The sequence below is a fragment of the Heterodontus francisci genome, chromosome 13, assembly GCF_036365525.1.
Source record: "Heterodontus francisci isolate sHetFra1 chromosome 13, sHetFra1.hap1, whole genome shotgun sequence".
In the NCBI taxonomy this organism is placed as follows: Eukaryota; Metazoa; Chordata; class Chondrichthyes; order Heterodontiformes; family Heterodontidae; genus Heterodontus; species Heterodontus francisci.
Genome location: NC_090383.1, coordinates 9,461,802 through 9,480,417, shown reverse-complemented (window position 1 = coordinate 9,480,417; position 18,616 = coordinate 9,461,802). Strand labels below are relative to the sequence as shown.

General features: G+C 41.6%; 1 protein-coding gene across 4 annotated transcripts in view; it reads right to left on the bottom strand.

Moving 5' to 3' along the window:
* Positions 1 to 18,616, bottom strand: part of pak5 (p21 protein (Cdc42/Rac)-activated kinase 5) — a 225,675-nt gene that overhangs the window by 51,850 nt on the left and 155,209 nt on the right. For all 4 annotated transcript variants that reach the window (XM_068044337.1, XM_068044340.1, XM_068044339.1 and 1 more), the window contains exon 3: positions 9,080 to 9,886. In XM_068044337.1, coding sequence (XP_067900438.1) covers positions 9,080 to 9,886 — 807 coding nt within the window. The remainder of the gene's footprint in view (positions 1 to 9,079; positions 9,887 to 18,616) is intronic.

Here is an 18,616-nt window from a genome sequence, read left to right as displayed (position 1 = left end):
AGAGAAATAGCAGAAGGTCTGACCATCATTTTCCAGTCCTCACTGGATACAGGTGTGTTGCCAGAGGATTGGAAGACTGCTAACGTTGTACCTCTATTTAAAAAGGGAGCAAGGGATAGACCGAATAATTACAGGCCAGTCAGTCTAACCTCAGTAGTGGGCAAGTTATTGGAATCTATTCTGAGAGACAGGATAAACTGTCACTTAGAAAGGCACAGGTCAATCAAGAACAATCAGCATGGATTTGTTAAGGGAAGATCTTGTCTGACCAACTTGATTGAATTTTTTGAAGAAGTAACAAGGATGATAGATGAGGGTAGTGCAGTTGATGTGGTCTACATGGATTTTAACAAGGATTTTGAGAAGGTCCCACATGGCAGACCGGTTAAAAAATAAAATCCCATAGGATCCAGGGAAATGCAGCAAGGTGAATACAAATTAGCTCAGTGGCAGGAAACAAAGGATAATTGCTGACAGGTGTTTTTGCGTCTGGAGGGCTGTTTTCAGTGGCGTTCTGCAGGGCTCATTACTGGGTCCCCTGCTTTTTGTGGCATATATTAATGATTAGGACGTAAATATGGCGGGGGCATGATCAAGAAGTTTGCAGATGACACAAAAATTGTCCGTGCGGTTGATAGCGAGGAGGATAGCTGCAGGCTGCAGGAAGATATTGATGGTCTGGTCAGATGGGCAGAAAAGTGGCAAATGAAATTCAACCTGGAGAAATGTGAGGTGATGCATTTGGGGAGGTCAAACTAGGCAAAGGAATACACGATTAACATGAAAATACTGAGAGGTGTAGAGGAAGTGAGGGACCTTGGAGTATATGCCCACAGATTCCTGATGGTAGCAGGACAGGTCGATAAGGTGGTTAAGAAGGCATATGGAATCCTTTCCTTTATTAGCCAAGGTCTAGAGCATAAGAGCAAGGAGGTTACGCTGGAACTGTATAAATCACTGGTTAGGCCACAACTTGAGTACGGTTTGCAGTTCTGGTCACCTCATTACAGAAAGGATGTAATTGCACTAGAGAGGGTACAGAGGAAATTAATGAGGATGTTGCTAGGACTGGAAAATGCAGCTATGAGGAAAGATTGGATAGGCTGGGGTTGTTCTCCTTGGAACAGAGAAGGCTGAGGGGAGATCTGATTGAAATGTACAAAATTTTGAGGGGTCTGCATAGAGTGGAGGTGAAGGGCCTACTCACCTTAGCAGAGAGATCAGTGACTAGGGGGCATAGAATTAAAGTGATTGATAGAAAGATTACAGGGGAGATGCGGAAAAGCATTTTCACCCAGAGGGTGGTGGGGGCTTGGAACTCATTGCCTGAAAGGGAAGTTGAGGCAGAAACCCTCAACTCATTCAAATGTCGTCTGGATATGCACCTCAAGTGCCATAAGCTGCAGGGGTACGGAAGGTGGGATTAGAATGGGTGGAGCGTTTTTCGGCTGGCACAGACACAATAGGCCAAGTGGCCTTTTTCTGTGCCGTAAACTTTCTATGATTTCTGTTCTATGATTCTGCCATTAGCTTCACAAAAACTGCACCGCGCTGTCCAGCTCACCAATTAAATGCACTGAATGGCATGACGTTCCTGTATTTGCGTGCTATATATGAACTAAACTCGCTACAAAAAGTTAAGCCTTGTCCTTTTCAGTCTGAGTACCCTTTTAATGATGTGACAAGTGTTAATTACTACCAATCAACCTCTCCAGGACTGAAAATTAACTATTACAAGTGTGGAGTCTCATTCCCTCATGTTTTAATTGTTGCTGAAGATGTTACAAATGTAACATTTCAAACATTTTTGTTATTTTTCCTTTCCTCCATTTTTTTCTCTTTCCATACCTGATTTGATAGTTTGTCATGCACTGCTTTTAAAGTTTATCGAGTCCAGCATTGCTATTCCTAACCTGCTGAGTACTGATCCAACCCTATTTGGCCTCCAGTCTTTTTTTTAATAAAAGAAACTCATGTTTCGACTTGTTCCAACTTATCTGAGTTTCTTGTGTTACCATTGTGATAGAAGTTCCAGAAAGTCACAATTTTAATATTCAATACAAAGATTAAACATGATTATGTTTAATTTCTTTAAATTCTCACCAGATGCTGTCGAGGACCCAAGGAAAGGGTCCCCGAGGTAAGATTAGTGGTGGGGGGTGGTCACCCACATGTGCTGGTGCTGAGAGGGAGTGGGAAGCTTTGGGTTGGCGATACCCAAGGAATTCGAGGGGGATCCAGGAGGAGTACCCTTGTTCCTGCCACTTGCTGTCCAGAATCTGAAGGAGAAAGTTAAAAGAAACATGACCAAGCGAACATCAGAAAGAAAAGATGTGCTGGCTGCTGCATTGAAGTAGGACGAAGAGTTGGAGTCAAACTCCATGGGCATCAAGGAGCCCTAGTAAAACTGGAGTCAATCGGAATCAGGGGGAAAACTCTCCGCTGGTTGGAGTTGTACCTAGCGCAAAGGAAGATGGTTGTGGTTGTTGGAGGTCTATCATCTCAGCTCCAGGACATCACTGCAGGAGCTCCTCAGGGTAGTGTCCTAGGGCCAACCATCTTCAGCTGCTTTATCAATGACCTTCCTTCAATCATAAGGTCAGAAGTGGGGATGTTCGCTGATGATTGCACAATGTTCAGCACCATTCGCGACACCTCAGATACTGAAACAGTGTATGTAGAAAATGCAGCAAGACCTGGACAGTATCCAGGCAAGTAAGTGGCAAGTAACATTCACGACACACAAGTGCCAGGCAATGACCATCTCCAATAAGAGAAACTAACCATCTCCCCTTGACATTCAATGGCATTACGATTGCTGAATCCCCCACGATCAACATGCTGGGGGTTACCATTGACCAGAAACTGAACTGGAGTAGTGATATAAATACCGTGGCTACAAAAGCAGGTCAGAGGCTAGGAACTCTGCAGCGAGTAACTCATCTCCTGATTCCCCAAAGCCTATCCACCATCTGCAAGGCACAAGTCAGGAGTGTGATGGAATACTCTCCACTTGCCTGGATGGGTGCAGCTCCAACAATACTCAAGCTCAACACCATCCAGGACAAAGCAGCCCGCTTGATTGGCACCCCATCCGCAAACATTCACTCCCTCCACCACTGATGCACAGTGTCTGCAGTGTGTACCATCTACAAGATGCACTGCAGCAACACACCAAGGCTCCTTCGACAGCACCTTCCAAACCCACAACCTCTACCACATACATGGACAAGGGCAGCAGGTGCATGGGAACATCACCACTTGCAAGTTCCCCTCCAAGCCACACACTATCCTGACTTGGAACTATATCGCCATTCCTTCACTGTTGCTGGGTCAAAATCCTGGAACTCCCTTCCGAACAGCACTGTGGGTGTACCGATCCCACATGGACTGCAGCGGTTCAAGGCGGCAGCTCACCACCTTCTCAAAGGCAATTAGGGATGGGCAATAAATGCTGGCCTAGCCAGCGATGCCCACATCCCAGGAATGAATTTTTAAAAGTTTGATTGCGCCCAAAAACAGACTCACAAGGGGCAAGAACCACCTGAATTGTTGCTGCCAGTTCATTATATGAGTCAGGGTGTGCATTATATAGTAGCATCTGGAAGTCTTTGAAATGGACACATAGCTGCAATATGGCTACATGCCTGTTCCTGCTTAATACAGGATAAGCTTCCTAACAGCACTTGTTATATATAACCTCTAAACAGGGATGGGGGAAGGAAGGAAAAATATCTCAAGTGGAAAAATACTCAACAGCTGGAATTTTCTGTAATCAAGGTGATTAATATCGCCGTCAGTGAACAATGGATTTTTCATCTTTTGGAATCCAGTGTCAGCATCAAACTAGATCAAACAATGCATCACATGCAAAATACCACTCTTTTTAATCTGCGCCAAGCCAAACTGCATTTTATTCACTCACGGATGTGGGCATTGCTGGCAAGGCCAGCATTTATTGCCCATCCCTAATTGCCCTTTGAGAAGGTGGTATTGAGCCATCTTCTTAACAACTGAGTGGCTTACTCGGCCATTTCAGAGGGCAGTTAAGAGTCAAACACATTGCTGAGGGTCTGGACTCACATACAAACAAGACCGCGTATGGACGGCAGAATTCATTCCCTAAAGGACATTAATGAACCAGATGGGTTTTTACGACAATCCAGTGGTTACATGGTCACCATTACTGATGCTAGCTTTTTATCCCAGATTTATTTAATTAAATGAATTTAAATTCCCCAGCTGTCATGGTGGGATTTGAGGTCATGTCTCCGGATCATTAATCCAGGAACATAACCACTATGCGACTGTTACTGGTATTCCATTTTCCCCTCATCAGTTACCTCTCTGGCTTCAACGAGAATGGCAACATAGAAAGATTTACGGCCCAGAAAGAGGATATTCTGCCCATTGTGTCCTTGCCTGCCAAAAAGAGTCATCCATTCTAATACCCCCCACACCCCCTTACAGCTCTTGGTCTGTAATGTGTGTCAAATTATGGACATGCTTGCACAGTCGCAATTGGCAGAAAGAGGATAATTTCAGCCCGTAAGTCCAAGTTAGAGTTGAACCCATGTTCCGTGGAAAAAGAAAGTATTTTCTATCACAGCAGCGAATTAATGGAATTAGTTTTATGGCATCTGTGTCTCACGAGCAACTAGATGTGAGTGAGTTAGGGTGCTGCTGAAATATTACACTTTGGAGTAAAGCATTAATGTTACATTTAAAATTGTGCACTGGATTGTCTTAATGTATAGTTATATGTTTTCATTCCGAATCAGCATTTTAATTTTTTAAATGCATTACTACAAAATGTTTGAAATTAATCATTAGTCAATTAGAATTACTTTTATTTTCCCTTCTGAGATAAATATTTTAAGCACTGGTGCATTGTAAATGAACTAAAACCCTGTTTCAGCACCCTTTTGTACATCCTCTCTCTCATAGAAAACTCCATCAAGTAAAATCAGCATGTATAAAAAGGAAATTAAAAGTTTTAGGGAAAAAATGACTGTATTAGATAAACGATCCCATGCACACTTTAACTTGACCATGCCAGAAGAATAATTACTTACTGCGAGTGCAGTCTAATCTCAACATAATCTCCACTTTAATGTCAAAGGTTCCTGGACTGAAAAATCACATTAAGTTGGATACAAGAAAAGAAACATAAAACCTGCTGAGTGACCTGTTTTTTTTGGGGTGACCTCTTGCTTCTTTGCCTGATTTCCAAAATGTATCCTAGCACTTCCAGGATCCGAAAGAGCTGTGTCTAAGTTCAAATTGTGATCGATCAATGACATATATTTTTAGGACACTTCACAGATGATGATTTTTGAAATTTGTAGCTAAACCACAAGGACCAGAAAGACAACAAGTTGGATTTCTTGTGCGTTTTGAGTTAGGTGATAGGGGCAGGAGTAAGGCATTTAACGCCTTGGGCCTGTTCTGCAGATCTCAGCTGGGGTGGTGGCAGGGTTGGTACAGTTGGCTGTTGCCCATCTCCTGCTCAAATTGGGGAGGAGTGGATAAGGGAGTAAGGGGAGAAAAAACAACAAAGGATCCCTGTTACTTAATTGCCATACAATGACCCTGCTAGAAAGTGGGCATACGAGTACATAAGATGAAAAGTGAATCAAACTCAGTCGTAGTACCTGCCACAGCCTTATCCCTCACTGTCTGGCTCACACACATTTGATTGCCATTTGGATACAGTATTGAGTAATGCAAGGAGACTGATGTCTGTGGATCCATTACCTTATAAAGAGTTATACATTCAGGAGAGGGAGAATTAAAAAGGAAACTGATGTGTAGCTACACAGAATAATATACAAATACGTACAAAGGAAAGATGCACTGTGTAAGGGACAAAGCTGATCAGATCTGCATATACTGCTAGAGCTTTAGATTAGTTACAATATTACTGGACCCAATCGTTCCTTTATTCTACTGATACCACCAGCAGCCTTATAGTTTAGAGCAGAATTAAGGCAAGCATTAAAAGTGTTTTGCCATTTTAAACTTGGGCTGTTGTTTTAGTGAAAAGGTATTTTGCTGTATGCTGTGGAAATCCATACAAATGTTAATTTTAGAAAACAAAAAACAAAATCTGATTTGAGAATAAAAATAAATGGCCAGTGACAGCTTTGAATATTCTCTATGTGGAGACATCCCATTAATGCTAATTTTCACAGGGGAGGAGTTTCAACTGCATCTCTTCCTAGTACACAGCTGGTGTGATCCTATTACAACACATAGAACAGATTAAAAATAAGGCTGTGCATACAATTAGAAAGAGTCACAGTATCCTTGAAAACATAACTAGGGTCCTTATAAAGAACACTATTCCTTTAACAACTAAAGTCCAATGCAGGTGGATAAGGTAGTCAAGAAGGGATACGGCATGCTTGCCTTCATCGGTCGGGGCATAGAGTATAAAAATAGGCAAGTCATGCTGCAGCTGTACAGAACTTTAGTTAGGCCACACTTGGAATATTGCGTGCAATTCTGGTCGCCACACTACCAGAAGGACGTGGAGGCTATGGAGAGGGTACAGAAGAGATTTACCAGGATGTTGCCTGGTCTGGAGGGCATTAGCTATGAGGAGAGGTTGGATAAACTCGGATTGTTTTCACTGGAACGACGGAGGTGGAGGGGCGACATGATAGAGGTTTACAAAGTTATGAGTGGCATGGACAGAGTGGATAGTCAGAAGCTTTTTCCCAGGGTGGAAGAGTCAGTTACTAGGGGACATAGGTTTAAGGTGCGAGGGGCAAAGTTTAGAGGGGATGTGTGAGGCAAGTTCTTTACACAGAGGGTGGTGAGTGCCTGGAACATGCTGCCAGGGGAGGTGGTGGAAGCAGATACGATAGCGACGTTTAAGAGGCATCTTAACAAATACATGAATAGGATGGGAATAGAGGGATACGGTCCCCGGAAGTGCAGAAGGTTTTAGTTTAGACAGGCATCAAGATCGGCGCAGGCTCGGAGGGCCGAATGGCCTGTTCCTGTGCTGTACTGTTCTTTGTTCTTAAACATGTTAAAAATATGTTAGCTTTTTCTTTCAGTTACAGATTATCATGATTAATGGGAGTTTAGCAGTGAGTTCTGCCAAATCAGACAAACAACAAAATGCTTGCTGAATGTGATCATTCATAATGGATAGTAAGCGCAGAAGGGCATTCTAACTAACTGTTTATGTGGCCCTCATGAGTTTGTATTTGTGAGTAAATCTATACTAAAGCATTATGTAGTCTCGACCTCCCCACCACCTCTCTTGACCCATACACTGCCTCTGATTTGTCAATCTGCTTGTCCAACACACAGTATTGCATGAGCAGAAATTTCCTCCAACTAAATATCGGGAAGACTGAAGCCAAAGCCTCAGTCCCTGGCACAAACTCCATTCCTTAGCCACAGACTCCATCCCTCACCCTGGCCACTGTCTGAGGAGAACCAGATCTTTCAAAACCTTGGTGTCTTTTTTGACCCTGAGCTGAGCTTCCGACTCTACATCTGTTCCTTCACCAATAACCTTCTATTTCCACCACCACATCGCCCGTCACTGCCTTAGCTCAATTGCTGAAGTTCTCATCCATGTCTTTGTCACCTCTAGACACAAACTGTATCAATACTCTCCTGATTGGCCTGCAGCCTCTGTACACTTGAGCTCATCCATAACTCTGCTGCCCCTATCGTAACTCGCACCAAGTCCTGCTCACCCATCATCCCCTGTACTCACTAACCAACCTTGGCTCTCAGTCCGGCAATGCCTCGATTTTAAAATTCTCATTTTTGTTTTCTTGGCATCTCCCTTCCCTATCTCTGTAATCTTCTCCAGCCCCACAATCCTCTAAGATCTCTGCACTCCACCAATTCTGGCCTCTTGCACATCCCTGATTTTCAACTGCTCCAGCATTGGGGGCTGCATCTGCAGCTGCTTGGGCCCTTAGCTCTGGAATTCACTGCTTAAACCTCTCCTCCTTTAAGATGTTCCCTCAAACTCACCTCGTTGACCAACCTTGTGATCGCCTCTCCGAATATCTCATGTGGCTCCCAGTCAACCATTGTTTCATAATGCTCCTGTGAAGCATTTTGGGACATTTAACTACTTTAAAGGTGCTATATAAATGCAAGTTGGAGTAGAAGGGAGAAATTGGCAACAAAGCTTACAGGCAGGGAGGTGTATTGCTAATTTGTGTCATCATGGTGAGGTTCCAATTTCAGAGCAATACTGCTGGAGGCCTAGATGTAATTTGCCTACCCATCCTCTTAGGTGCAGTACAAAATGGATCTAGGGTGACACAGCTGGGAACAACTGAGTGATCTTTATTCCCAACAAAAAAAATCTTATGGAAACACCAGCTAAAATACTTTAATGAAAAAAGTTAAACAGTGTTACAATAGGTCTGGCATGTATGATTGTGGAGTGGCAGAATCGGGCTTCTGCTCCATAAGTCCCCACATTGTTGGTTCTCAATCTCATCCCGTAATATCTAGGAATGTACTTCTGAAGGGTGCAGGAAAAACTGGCGGCTGAATTGGCCTGAGCCACTCATGCATTCCCTGGTAAGCAAATTAGAGCAGCATTGATTGATGAATGTGCAAAATCAGAATAGAAATATAAAATGGTTGTGATTTGCAAAATCGATTCGTGGAATGTAGAGCATACTAACCATATGTTGTGCATATTGATCTCCATGACAAAAATTAAGCATCTTCAGAACAATCAGCAGGAGGGACAATTGTTCACAGATTTGGTAGAATACTTTTAGCTTCTACCTCTACACTTAATATTTGTAATATATAACTTCTTTACTTATCAAGGTGTCTTATAAACGTCATCATCATGTTTTTCTTGTAGGCTTTTTAAATCCATTGAGACTAAGAGCCTTTAGAAGAAAGCATTTGCTTTAAAATTAAAAAAGTACATTTGAATCAGCCAAAAAGAGGTGGGGGTGTTAAATTTCAGCTAGGGGGAATGGAGATCCAAGGAAATCAAACCACACAGTGCCACACAGTGATGGAATGCAGATGTGAATACAAGTGTTGAAGGTTTGAATATGAAAGTGGAATTTACCTTCGGAATGCATGATACAGCCGTCGACTCTGACAGCCTGGGATATGTGTATGAACTGTATGCATGTCCAGTGGGATGTGTTGACTTAAATGCACTGGCAGCATATGGCACACTTGGTTCCTGCAGTCCAGATCCTGATTTTGATCTCTGTCTCATAGTCGGTTGAGGGCTTGTCTGTGTCACATAGGATGACTTTGGTCGTTTGTCCAAGTCTTCCCTTTGGGGTTCTGGACCCCAGTCTTTCTCTTTGTATTCCAATTTTTCCCTAGGAATTTCTCTCTGAGCAGTTCTAGAAGGTGTACTTTGTAGGTGTCTCCTGTGAACTGGCGGTGAACTTGGTGCTCTTGGGGAGTCCCTGCTAGTCACAATGTGGTCTGTTGGCCTAATTTTTGACACCATATATGCATAGTAGTCTGGTGGCAATCTACCAAAATCTGTCTTGTGTACATTATCTTCTAAGTAAAATGCTTCTATAGACCGAACTCTGTTAGAATCCTGGCCATTTTGCTGGGCAGCTTTGTTATATTTGTGATGTTTCTCCCAGTCTTCTGCATGATTGCTCTGTTCTTTGCATTTCCCTGCTGTAAAATCTTTTGAAGATTCAATATCATATGAATGTCTGACATAATAATGGCTGTAGCCATTTTCTTCAGGACTGCACAGGCTATGGTTGGAATTTGTCTGTGGTGGAGCAGGAGGACTCTCTCTACGCAGAGAGTTTGAGCGAGTTACAGAAATATCATTGAACTCTTCCAAAAGGCCATTTAAAGAGGTGTCTTTCCATGCTCGATTTCCTCTGACTATAGTCTGTAACAAAAAATAAATCAGTTTATATATACAGAGGGTACACTGAATCATGTTTAATATTAGAACACAACAGTCAATGCTTTAAAGCTGAATGTAATCCTTTACTTAGAACAATCTATGTTTCTCTGAGAGCAAAATTGTAAATAATGACAAATATTCACATCCATTGTTATTTTAAAATGCCTATCTGGTGTTGGTCTGTGTTGTCCATCTGTTTTGCATGATCTGATTGGTTTGTCCATCCAATCCTTTCCAGTTGGTCTCAAATATTTGAGAACTGCCAATCATTAAGGTGGTAGATATGACTCAATTCTGATCAACTGAGACTGAGTGGGGAAGCATGGGGGGGAGAAGTGGTGGGGTTTAGATATTGGTGGATAAATAAGGTTAGGAACTCACGATTTAATTTTTAGAGCAATGGTGGCACTCTCAGCTAAGGACTTCCCTCTGCCCTCATACTATTCTTCCCTCTGCCCTCATACTGTTCTTCCCTTTATCTCGCCCTCATTCTTTATCCCTGGTCTAGGAAAAAAACCTGCAACTGCTGAAAATTTGAAATAAACAGCAAAACTGCTGGAAATACACATCAGTCATCATCTGAAAAACAAAATGATCAAGTAAAGTTTTGAGTAGACAATCTTCATCGTAGACCTGCTGTGTATTTCTTGCATTTTCTGTTCTTTATTAAATGTTCCACTTGTCAAATATTTTCTGTTGGTTAATGTCAATGAAAAGATCAAAATAATTTTGATGATTGCTATTAGAGTCCACTCCAGCTAATTCACAGTGACTGAAGTCAAATTACAGCATAATTTGATTTTGTTGAATAATTCAATTATCATTGAAAATGACTGAATTATCAGAAGTAGTATAGGAGGAATAGCATAGATCTCACAACTTACATGAAAATATACTAGCCCTTTAGAGATTAAAATGCCAAATTTCAACATGAGGACAACATTAAATATTTTTTTACTATCATGCAACAATACGATTAGTATTTTTTAATTTTAAAACAAGTTTTTTCAAACTGCTATTCTGTACGCAATATTCAGTGTTATTCTCATCACTAGAACTGGAAGTGCATATAACGTATTTTTGCTCCATTTGCCAACAAAGTCTTATGTTGTTTGTTAGTCATTTTTCAAATGAAGACGTGCAGCAAATGTGAATAAGGTTTTTATTTTTAAGCATAACCTTGAAAAACACTGGGATGCATTTCCAATTTTCAGGGTTTTTATTCTAGATCTACTTGATCTCCCTCCTCGGTTTTCAAATTAATTTCACTGCATAAAATTTAGTGACGAGAATATTGTAGCAATAGCACTTTATATCCTTGTCTCCAAAGGATGGGGGAAAACTTAGCTTTTGGAAGCCTTGACTCAACTTAGCAATGCATTGTGGAAGAAACGCTGTAGAGCTGGTCTTTCCCATCATGACTGCAATGAATGGCCCTCGACCAGACATTTACCATTGCAACTTTGATGATTGCACAGTAATTCTAAAGCTAGTCTGCTGTAATTCATTCTCCTTTGAACACTTGTTAGGATTTGCATAAAGTAGGATCATGGTCAAACAACATCAATAAAGGCAATGGGTGTAGTTGTCCACATGGTGTTCTGTACTCAGCACTACATTTGAAGAATGTCACATGTCAAATTTGAATGATAATAATTACATTTCTAGCCTAGACCCAATATAAAATGTGGTTCTATTGAGGGAAAGAAATCCTCTTTCAATGGAGATGATTCCATATGACTGATGCAAAAATCTATATTCATTAAAAGTCTTGTGTATAATATATTGCATATTAAATGTTTAGGGTGACACATTAAAACTGCCTGCAGCACAAAAAAAAATCAAAAGTTTCTCATTAGCTGAAACACTGATTATATTGAAATATAGTCAGGAAAGATTCCAGAGAAAAGCATCCACTTCAAAGGGGGAGGGAGGCGGTGGTGTAGTAGGGGAGGCAGGGCGTTGTGGTAATGCCATGGACTAGTAATCCAGAAGCCCAGGCTAATCCTCTGGGGACAAGGATTCGAATCCTACCATGGCAGATGGTGAAATGTGAATTCAATTAATAAATCTAGAATTAAAAGCTAGTCTAATGGTGACCATGAAACCTTTGTCGATTGTTGTAAAAACTCATCTGGTTCACTAACGTCCTTTAAGGAAATCTGCCGTCCATACCTGGTCTGGCCTACATGTGCCTCCAGACCCACAGCAATGTGGTTGACTCTGAAATGCCCTCTGAAATGGCCTCGCAGTTGAATCAAACCACGATGAACTCTAAGAAAAGGAATGAAACCGGATGGACCACCCGGCATCGATCTAAGCACTCCAAACGACAACGGCAAACCCAGCCCTGTTGACCCTGCAAAGTCCTCCTTACTAACATCTGGGTGCTTGTGTCAAAATTGGGAGAGCTGTCCCAGAGACTAGTCAAGCAACAGCCGGATATAGTCATACTCTTCGGATCATACCTTACCGACAACGTCCCAGACACCACCATTACCATCCCTGGGTATGTCCTGTCCCACAGCCCTACCAGTCTACTCTCGATCATCAGCAAGGTGATGGAAGAGGTCATCGACAGTGCTATCAAGCGGCACTTGCTCAGCAATAACCTGTTCACCGACGCTCAGTTTGGGTTCCTCCAGGGCCACTCAGCACCTGACCTCATTACAGCTTTGGTCCAAACTTGGACAAAAGAGCTGAACTCCAGAGGTGAGGTGAGAGTGACTGCCCTTGACATTAAGACAGCATTTGACTGAGTATGGGCATCAAGGAGCCCTAGTAAAACTGAGGTCAATGGGAATCAGGGGGAAAACCCTCCGCTGGTTGGAGTCATACCTAGCACAAAGAAAGATGGTTATGGTTGTTGGAGGTCTATCATCTCAGTCCCAGGACATCACTGCAGGAGTTCCTCAGGGTAGTGTCCTAGGCCCAACCATCTTCAGCTGCTTCATCAATGACCTTCCCTCAATCATAAGGTCTGAAATGGGGATGTTTGCTGATGATTGCACAATGTTCAGCACCATTCTCAACGTCTCAGATACTGAAGCAGCCCATTACCAGATGCAGCAAGACCTGGACAACATACAGGCTTGGGCTAATAAGTGGCAAGTAACATTTGTGCCGCACAAGATCCAGGCAATGATCATTTCAAACAAGAGAGAATCTAACCATCTCCCCTTGATGTTCAAAGGCATTATGATCGCTGAATCCCCCGCTATCAACAATCTGGGGGTTACCATTGACCAGAAACTGAACTGGACTAGTCACATAAATATTGTGGCTACAAGAGCAGGTCAGAGGCCAGGAATTCTGCAGCGAGTAACTCACCTCCTGACTCCCAGTGCCTGTCCACCATCTACAAGGCACAAGTCAGGACTGTGATGGTATACTCTCCACTTGCCTGGATGGATGCAGTTTCAACAACACTCAAGAAGCTCAATACCATCCAGAACAAAGCAGCCCACTTGATTGGCTCCCCATCCACCATCTTCAACATTCAGTCCCTCCATCACGGACGTGCAGTGTGTACCATCTACAAGATGTACTGCAGAAACTCGCCAAGACTCCTTTGACAGCACCTTCTAAACCTGTGACCTCTACCACCTATACGGATAAGGGCAGCAGATAGAGTCATAGAGTTATACAGCACAGAAACAGACCCTTCAGCCCATCGTGTCTGTGCCAGCCATCAAGCACCAAACTATTCTAATCCCATTTTCCAGCACTTGGCCCATAACCTTGTATGCAATGGAGTTTCAAGTGCTCATCTAAACACTTCTTAAATGTTGTCAGTGTTCCTGCCTCTATTACCTCTTCAGGCAGTGTGTTCCAGATTCCAACCACCCTCTTGGTGAGAATTTTTTTCCTTAAATCCCCTCTAAACCTCCTGCTCCTTACCTTAAATTTATACCAGCTGGTTATTGACCCCTCTAAGGGAAATAGTTTCTTCCTATCGAACTTATCAACACCCCTCATAATTTTACCTCAATTATGTCCCCCCTCAGCCTTCTCTGCTCTAAGGAAAACAACCCGAGCCTTTTCAGTTTCTCTTCATAGCTGAAATGCTCCAGCCCAGGCAACATCTTGGTGAATCTCCTCTGTACCCTCTCCAGTGCAATCACATCCTTACTATAGGTGTGGCGACCAGAACTGTACACAGTACTCCAGCTGTGGCCTAACTAGTGTTTTATACAGCTCCATCATAACCTCCCTGGCTCTTATATTCTATGCCTTGGCTAATAAAGGCAAGTATCCCATATGCCTTCCTAACCACCTTATCTACCTGTGCTGCTGCCTTCAATGGACAAGTACACCAAGGTCCCTCTGACCCTCTGTACTTCCTAGGGTCCTACCATCCATTGTATATTCCCTTGCCTTGTTAGTCCTCCCAAAATGCATCACCTCACACTTCTCAGGATTAAATTCCATTTGCCACAGCTCCGTCCATCTTACCAGCCCATCTATATCGTCCTGTAATTTAAGGCTTTCCTCCTCACTATTAACGACACCAATTTTCGTGTCATCTGCTGTGGCAGATGCATGGGAACACCAGCAATTGCAAGTTCCCCTCCAAGTCACACACCATCCTGAATTGGAACTATATCGCTGTTCTTTCACTGCCGATTGGTCAAAATCCTGGAACTCCCTTCCTAACAGCACTGTTGATGTACCTACACTCCAAGGGCTGCAGCAGTTCATGAAGACAGCTTACCACCAGCTTCTTAAGGGCAATTAGGGAGGGGCAAGAAATGTTGGCCTAGCCAGTGACACCCACATCCCATGAATGAATAAATAAAAAAAATTTCAGCCAATCAGGTGATCCAATTGATGCCCCAGGACCACTTTGATTTCTGACACAGTTGAATATGCAGTCACAGAAATAAAATTGACAATATGAGAAACACACAAAATTACCATTAGGCAGTGGACAAATTCTGAAATGTGGAAGCAAAGAGGAAGAAAAGGAGTGCGAGAGGAAAGCATGTAAGAGTTCTAGTTTCTAAAATACTACTTTGCAACATCATACCCAGAGACCAAGACAACCAAGTGGGAAAGGATTCTTTAACCGACCCAGCAATTTCAAGCTGCTGTTGACAAATTCTGCTGAGAATTGGGAGTTTTTAAACCCTATTCGTATGGAATCGCAATCCCCAGAGAACACCATTCTTTTCCTGTTCCTCTTCTAATAGTACCATTGTTTTTTCTAATATCTACCGGAGAGGTCAAGCAGTATCTTGGTTTAATATCTCATCTGAAGGACAGCACCTCTGACAGTGCAGCTCTCCCTCAGTGGACTGCACAGGTTAAAAATGAAGCCAGGAAGGGTGAAAATTACTCGAGAACAAGCTAAATCTTTTAGAGGTGTAGCCAAGAGTTACTGGGTAGATATGAAAGGAGTTGGAAAAACACTAGGCTGTCACACAACATAATGCTGCTGTGCATGGTATTTATCTGGGGTAATGGTAATATATACCATTAAATTCTTTTTCATTTTGCCATCATTTGAAACTAATCTGAGGTGCAAAAAGACCACAGGGTTAATTTTACTTAACACATTGTGGCCCTAATCAATCATGATTTAATTAACTTTCACAGGTTTATATTGTTCTCTCAATGTATTGTACTGGATTTCACATTCAATTTAATTGAAGCATTCAATGTTACCCAACAAACCCATCTCAACCTCTTCTGTTCTCCATTGGTAACTTAACACACTGAATTATCAAGCTGTAGCACAGAGAGTTATAACATTGTCCTCTTGCCTCAGAAATACTGGTTTATCCAAGTCCAGGCTGATGGAAAAAAAAGATGCCTCTCTCTGAAGGCTGTTAAGCTCTTCAAAGAAATGAGCCTAGTCAGTCTATGAGGTTGCAGCCAAGGTAAGTTGTTGGTATAGCGCTGAGTTAGTGCATCTAACCAGCCAGAGCTGGCGGGCAGCCATAAAGACAGGGCTAAATTGTGGCGAGTCGAAGAGACTTAGTAGTTGGCAGGAAAAAAGACAGAGGCGCAAGGGGAGAGCCAACTGTGCAACAGCCCCGACAAACAAATTTCTCTGCAGCGCCTGTGGAAGAGCCTGTCACTCCAGAATTGGCCTTTATAGCCACTCCAGGCGCTGCTTCACAAACCACTGACCACCTCCAGGCGCGTATCCATTGTCTCTCGAGATAAGGAGGCCCAAAAGAAGTGCATCTAACCCATGTTATCACTGATGTAGGTGTGAACATGGAGATATAATTTGGAAGATGTACCATCCTCCACTACTGACATGCTTTCAGAAGCACGAAATATTCCCTCCTAAAAATGATAGCAAATATTTGTTCTGCTGATGGGGGAGTCTAGGACAAGGTGACATTAGCTTAAAATCAGAGCCATTCAGGAGAAAAATTAAGAAACATTTCTTCATGCAAAAAGTGGTATATGTGTGGAACTCTCTCCCATAAAAAAGCAGTAGGGGCTAGTTCAATTAATAATTTTAAATGTAAAAATCAATAGTTTTTTTGCTAGGAAAGTATATAAAAGGATACAGAGCCAAAGCACACATGGATGGAGTTAAAATACAGATCAGCCATGATCTCACTGAATGGCAGGAACAGGCCAGAGGGGAAGAATGGCTGACTCTCATTCCTACATTCCTATTAATAATGGTTATGTGGAATTCTTAGAGCAGTATCCCTGCAGCTGGCAACCCTTTTCATCTTTTTTCCTGCTAGCTTGCACTTTTTTGCCTTTTTCAAAAAAAAACCCATGCTGCTGCTGACAAAGTAATATGTTTCAGTACACCCACTCTTCCAGGTTATAGGTCTGTACTTTAAACATCTGATACCAGCATGAACAGGGTGTCAAAGCTTCACACGGTCATTCAGTGGAAGAAAAAAGTCCAACTTTAATGTGTGGTTTCTTAATTGTGTAAAATCCAACATCTGAATCAATTTTTTAAGTCAATGACTCAACGTATCAGGGAGTTGACTGGAATAAAATAGGAAGAATTTTCTTGTTCCAATGGTAAAAGCTATTAAATAAAGGCAAACAAAACCTGGTAAACAGAGAAGAAATATGGAACGGGAGAGAACAGGATGATTTTAAAAAAGCATTTTATTTTAAACATTTTAGAATACTTTTAACAGATGAAATTATGCTTTACTGACATAACAGTACTATTAAAGCAATAAAGCTGATTAATGCCGTTGAGATGTCAGGCGTACAAGAATTTTCTCTTCAGCCTTATGGTGGGCAAGCTAAAAACAAAATGGCTGCCCCCAGAAGTGCAAAATTCTCTCGTGCTGGCTACACTTTAATGCTGAAATGTTAACTTGTAAAAAAATATATGAAATTGATTTGGTAGCCTCTGTTGTCAGATGAACAGGGAATAAGCCCAACATAGGACTTCATTTTTCAATTCAATGGTTAGTTTAAAGATGAAATGTTACTATCTAAATGCATTACATTTCTTTAAGGTAGAATGCTAGCTTCAAAGGCTTTCACTGTAAAGCTTATTTCGTATTTTATGTTTCTCTTCAGCTTCAATCAAGAAATGCAAACGCCCTGTTTTTCCTGGCATTGAAAAAACATTCAAAAATTTTGCTAGCATACACCGACCAGCCAATCAATCATGCAACTGAAATAAAAAACAATCTCGCCGGCTTTTGTTAACCCAATATTTTACCATGTCATGGATTTTCACTTAATGAAGTCTTTACAACCTACTGCTCAAGTACAGATAATAAGGTGATTGCAGCACCAGCGATGTATAAGTAACCTTCAACCTCAAGAAAAGTACCAATGTTAATATCCATAATCACTGTTTATTATAAAGTTACATATATTAGTTCAAAGCATATTTATCAGCATAAAGCACATTGAACTGAAATGAGATGTAAGAGCAAGGAGAAGATTCTAATCAGCAAACACTATCTAGTTTTAAATATCAATGTTTTACAATGTCATCCCATATATAAGAATTCAAGTCAAATGTTTTCAAGTGCCTGCCTTTCATTTCCATTTTATTGCTTTTGGAACTGTTCTGGGGGTTTGTTCTAGATTTCAGTGACAGTGGCCATTTTTCACGCGGCTCATTGCGCAGTCTGTTCTTTAATGATAAGCTGCAATGGAAAAATATTTCCTGCTTGCAGAAACACTTGTCTCCTCTAAGTAGCAGAACAAGACTCAGACAAACCAAATTAATCATGATGAATGGGAGCGTGCGCAATTAATAACTCTACCATTTTAGTGCCTCAAATCTATTGCATTGCACAAGTTCAACCACCCAATGCACAAAGGTACACTCTTGCAATTCTAAATGAACACACAACTGTTTTCAGCTCTCATTTCCAAAGCTTCCTTCATTTAGATTGTAAATCATAAAGGTAACACTTTTATTTTTAACTGGGTTACATGAATTCCAGTATGACCAGGTTTTATTTATTTCTGTTAGATGCAAAATCTCTAAGCATTTCCTTTCATTAAACTACAAGCATATTTCATCTTCATGCTTACCAGGGGGGGAAAAGTCTAGAAAGGCTATGTCAAAGTAATGCATATGGAATTAAAAATGCATTTTGTAATATAATTTTCTATCTTGTCCTTCAATTAGTAATTAAAAGGGGTAGGGTCATAGAATCTTACAGCACAGGAGGAGGCCTTTTGGTTCATCAAACCTGTGCTGGCTTTTTGAAATAATTATATAATTTGTCCCACTCCTCTACACATTCC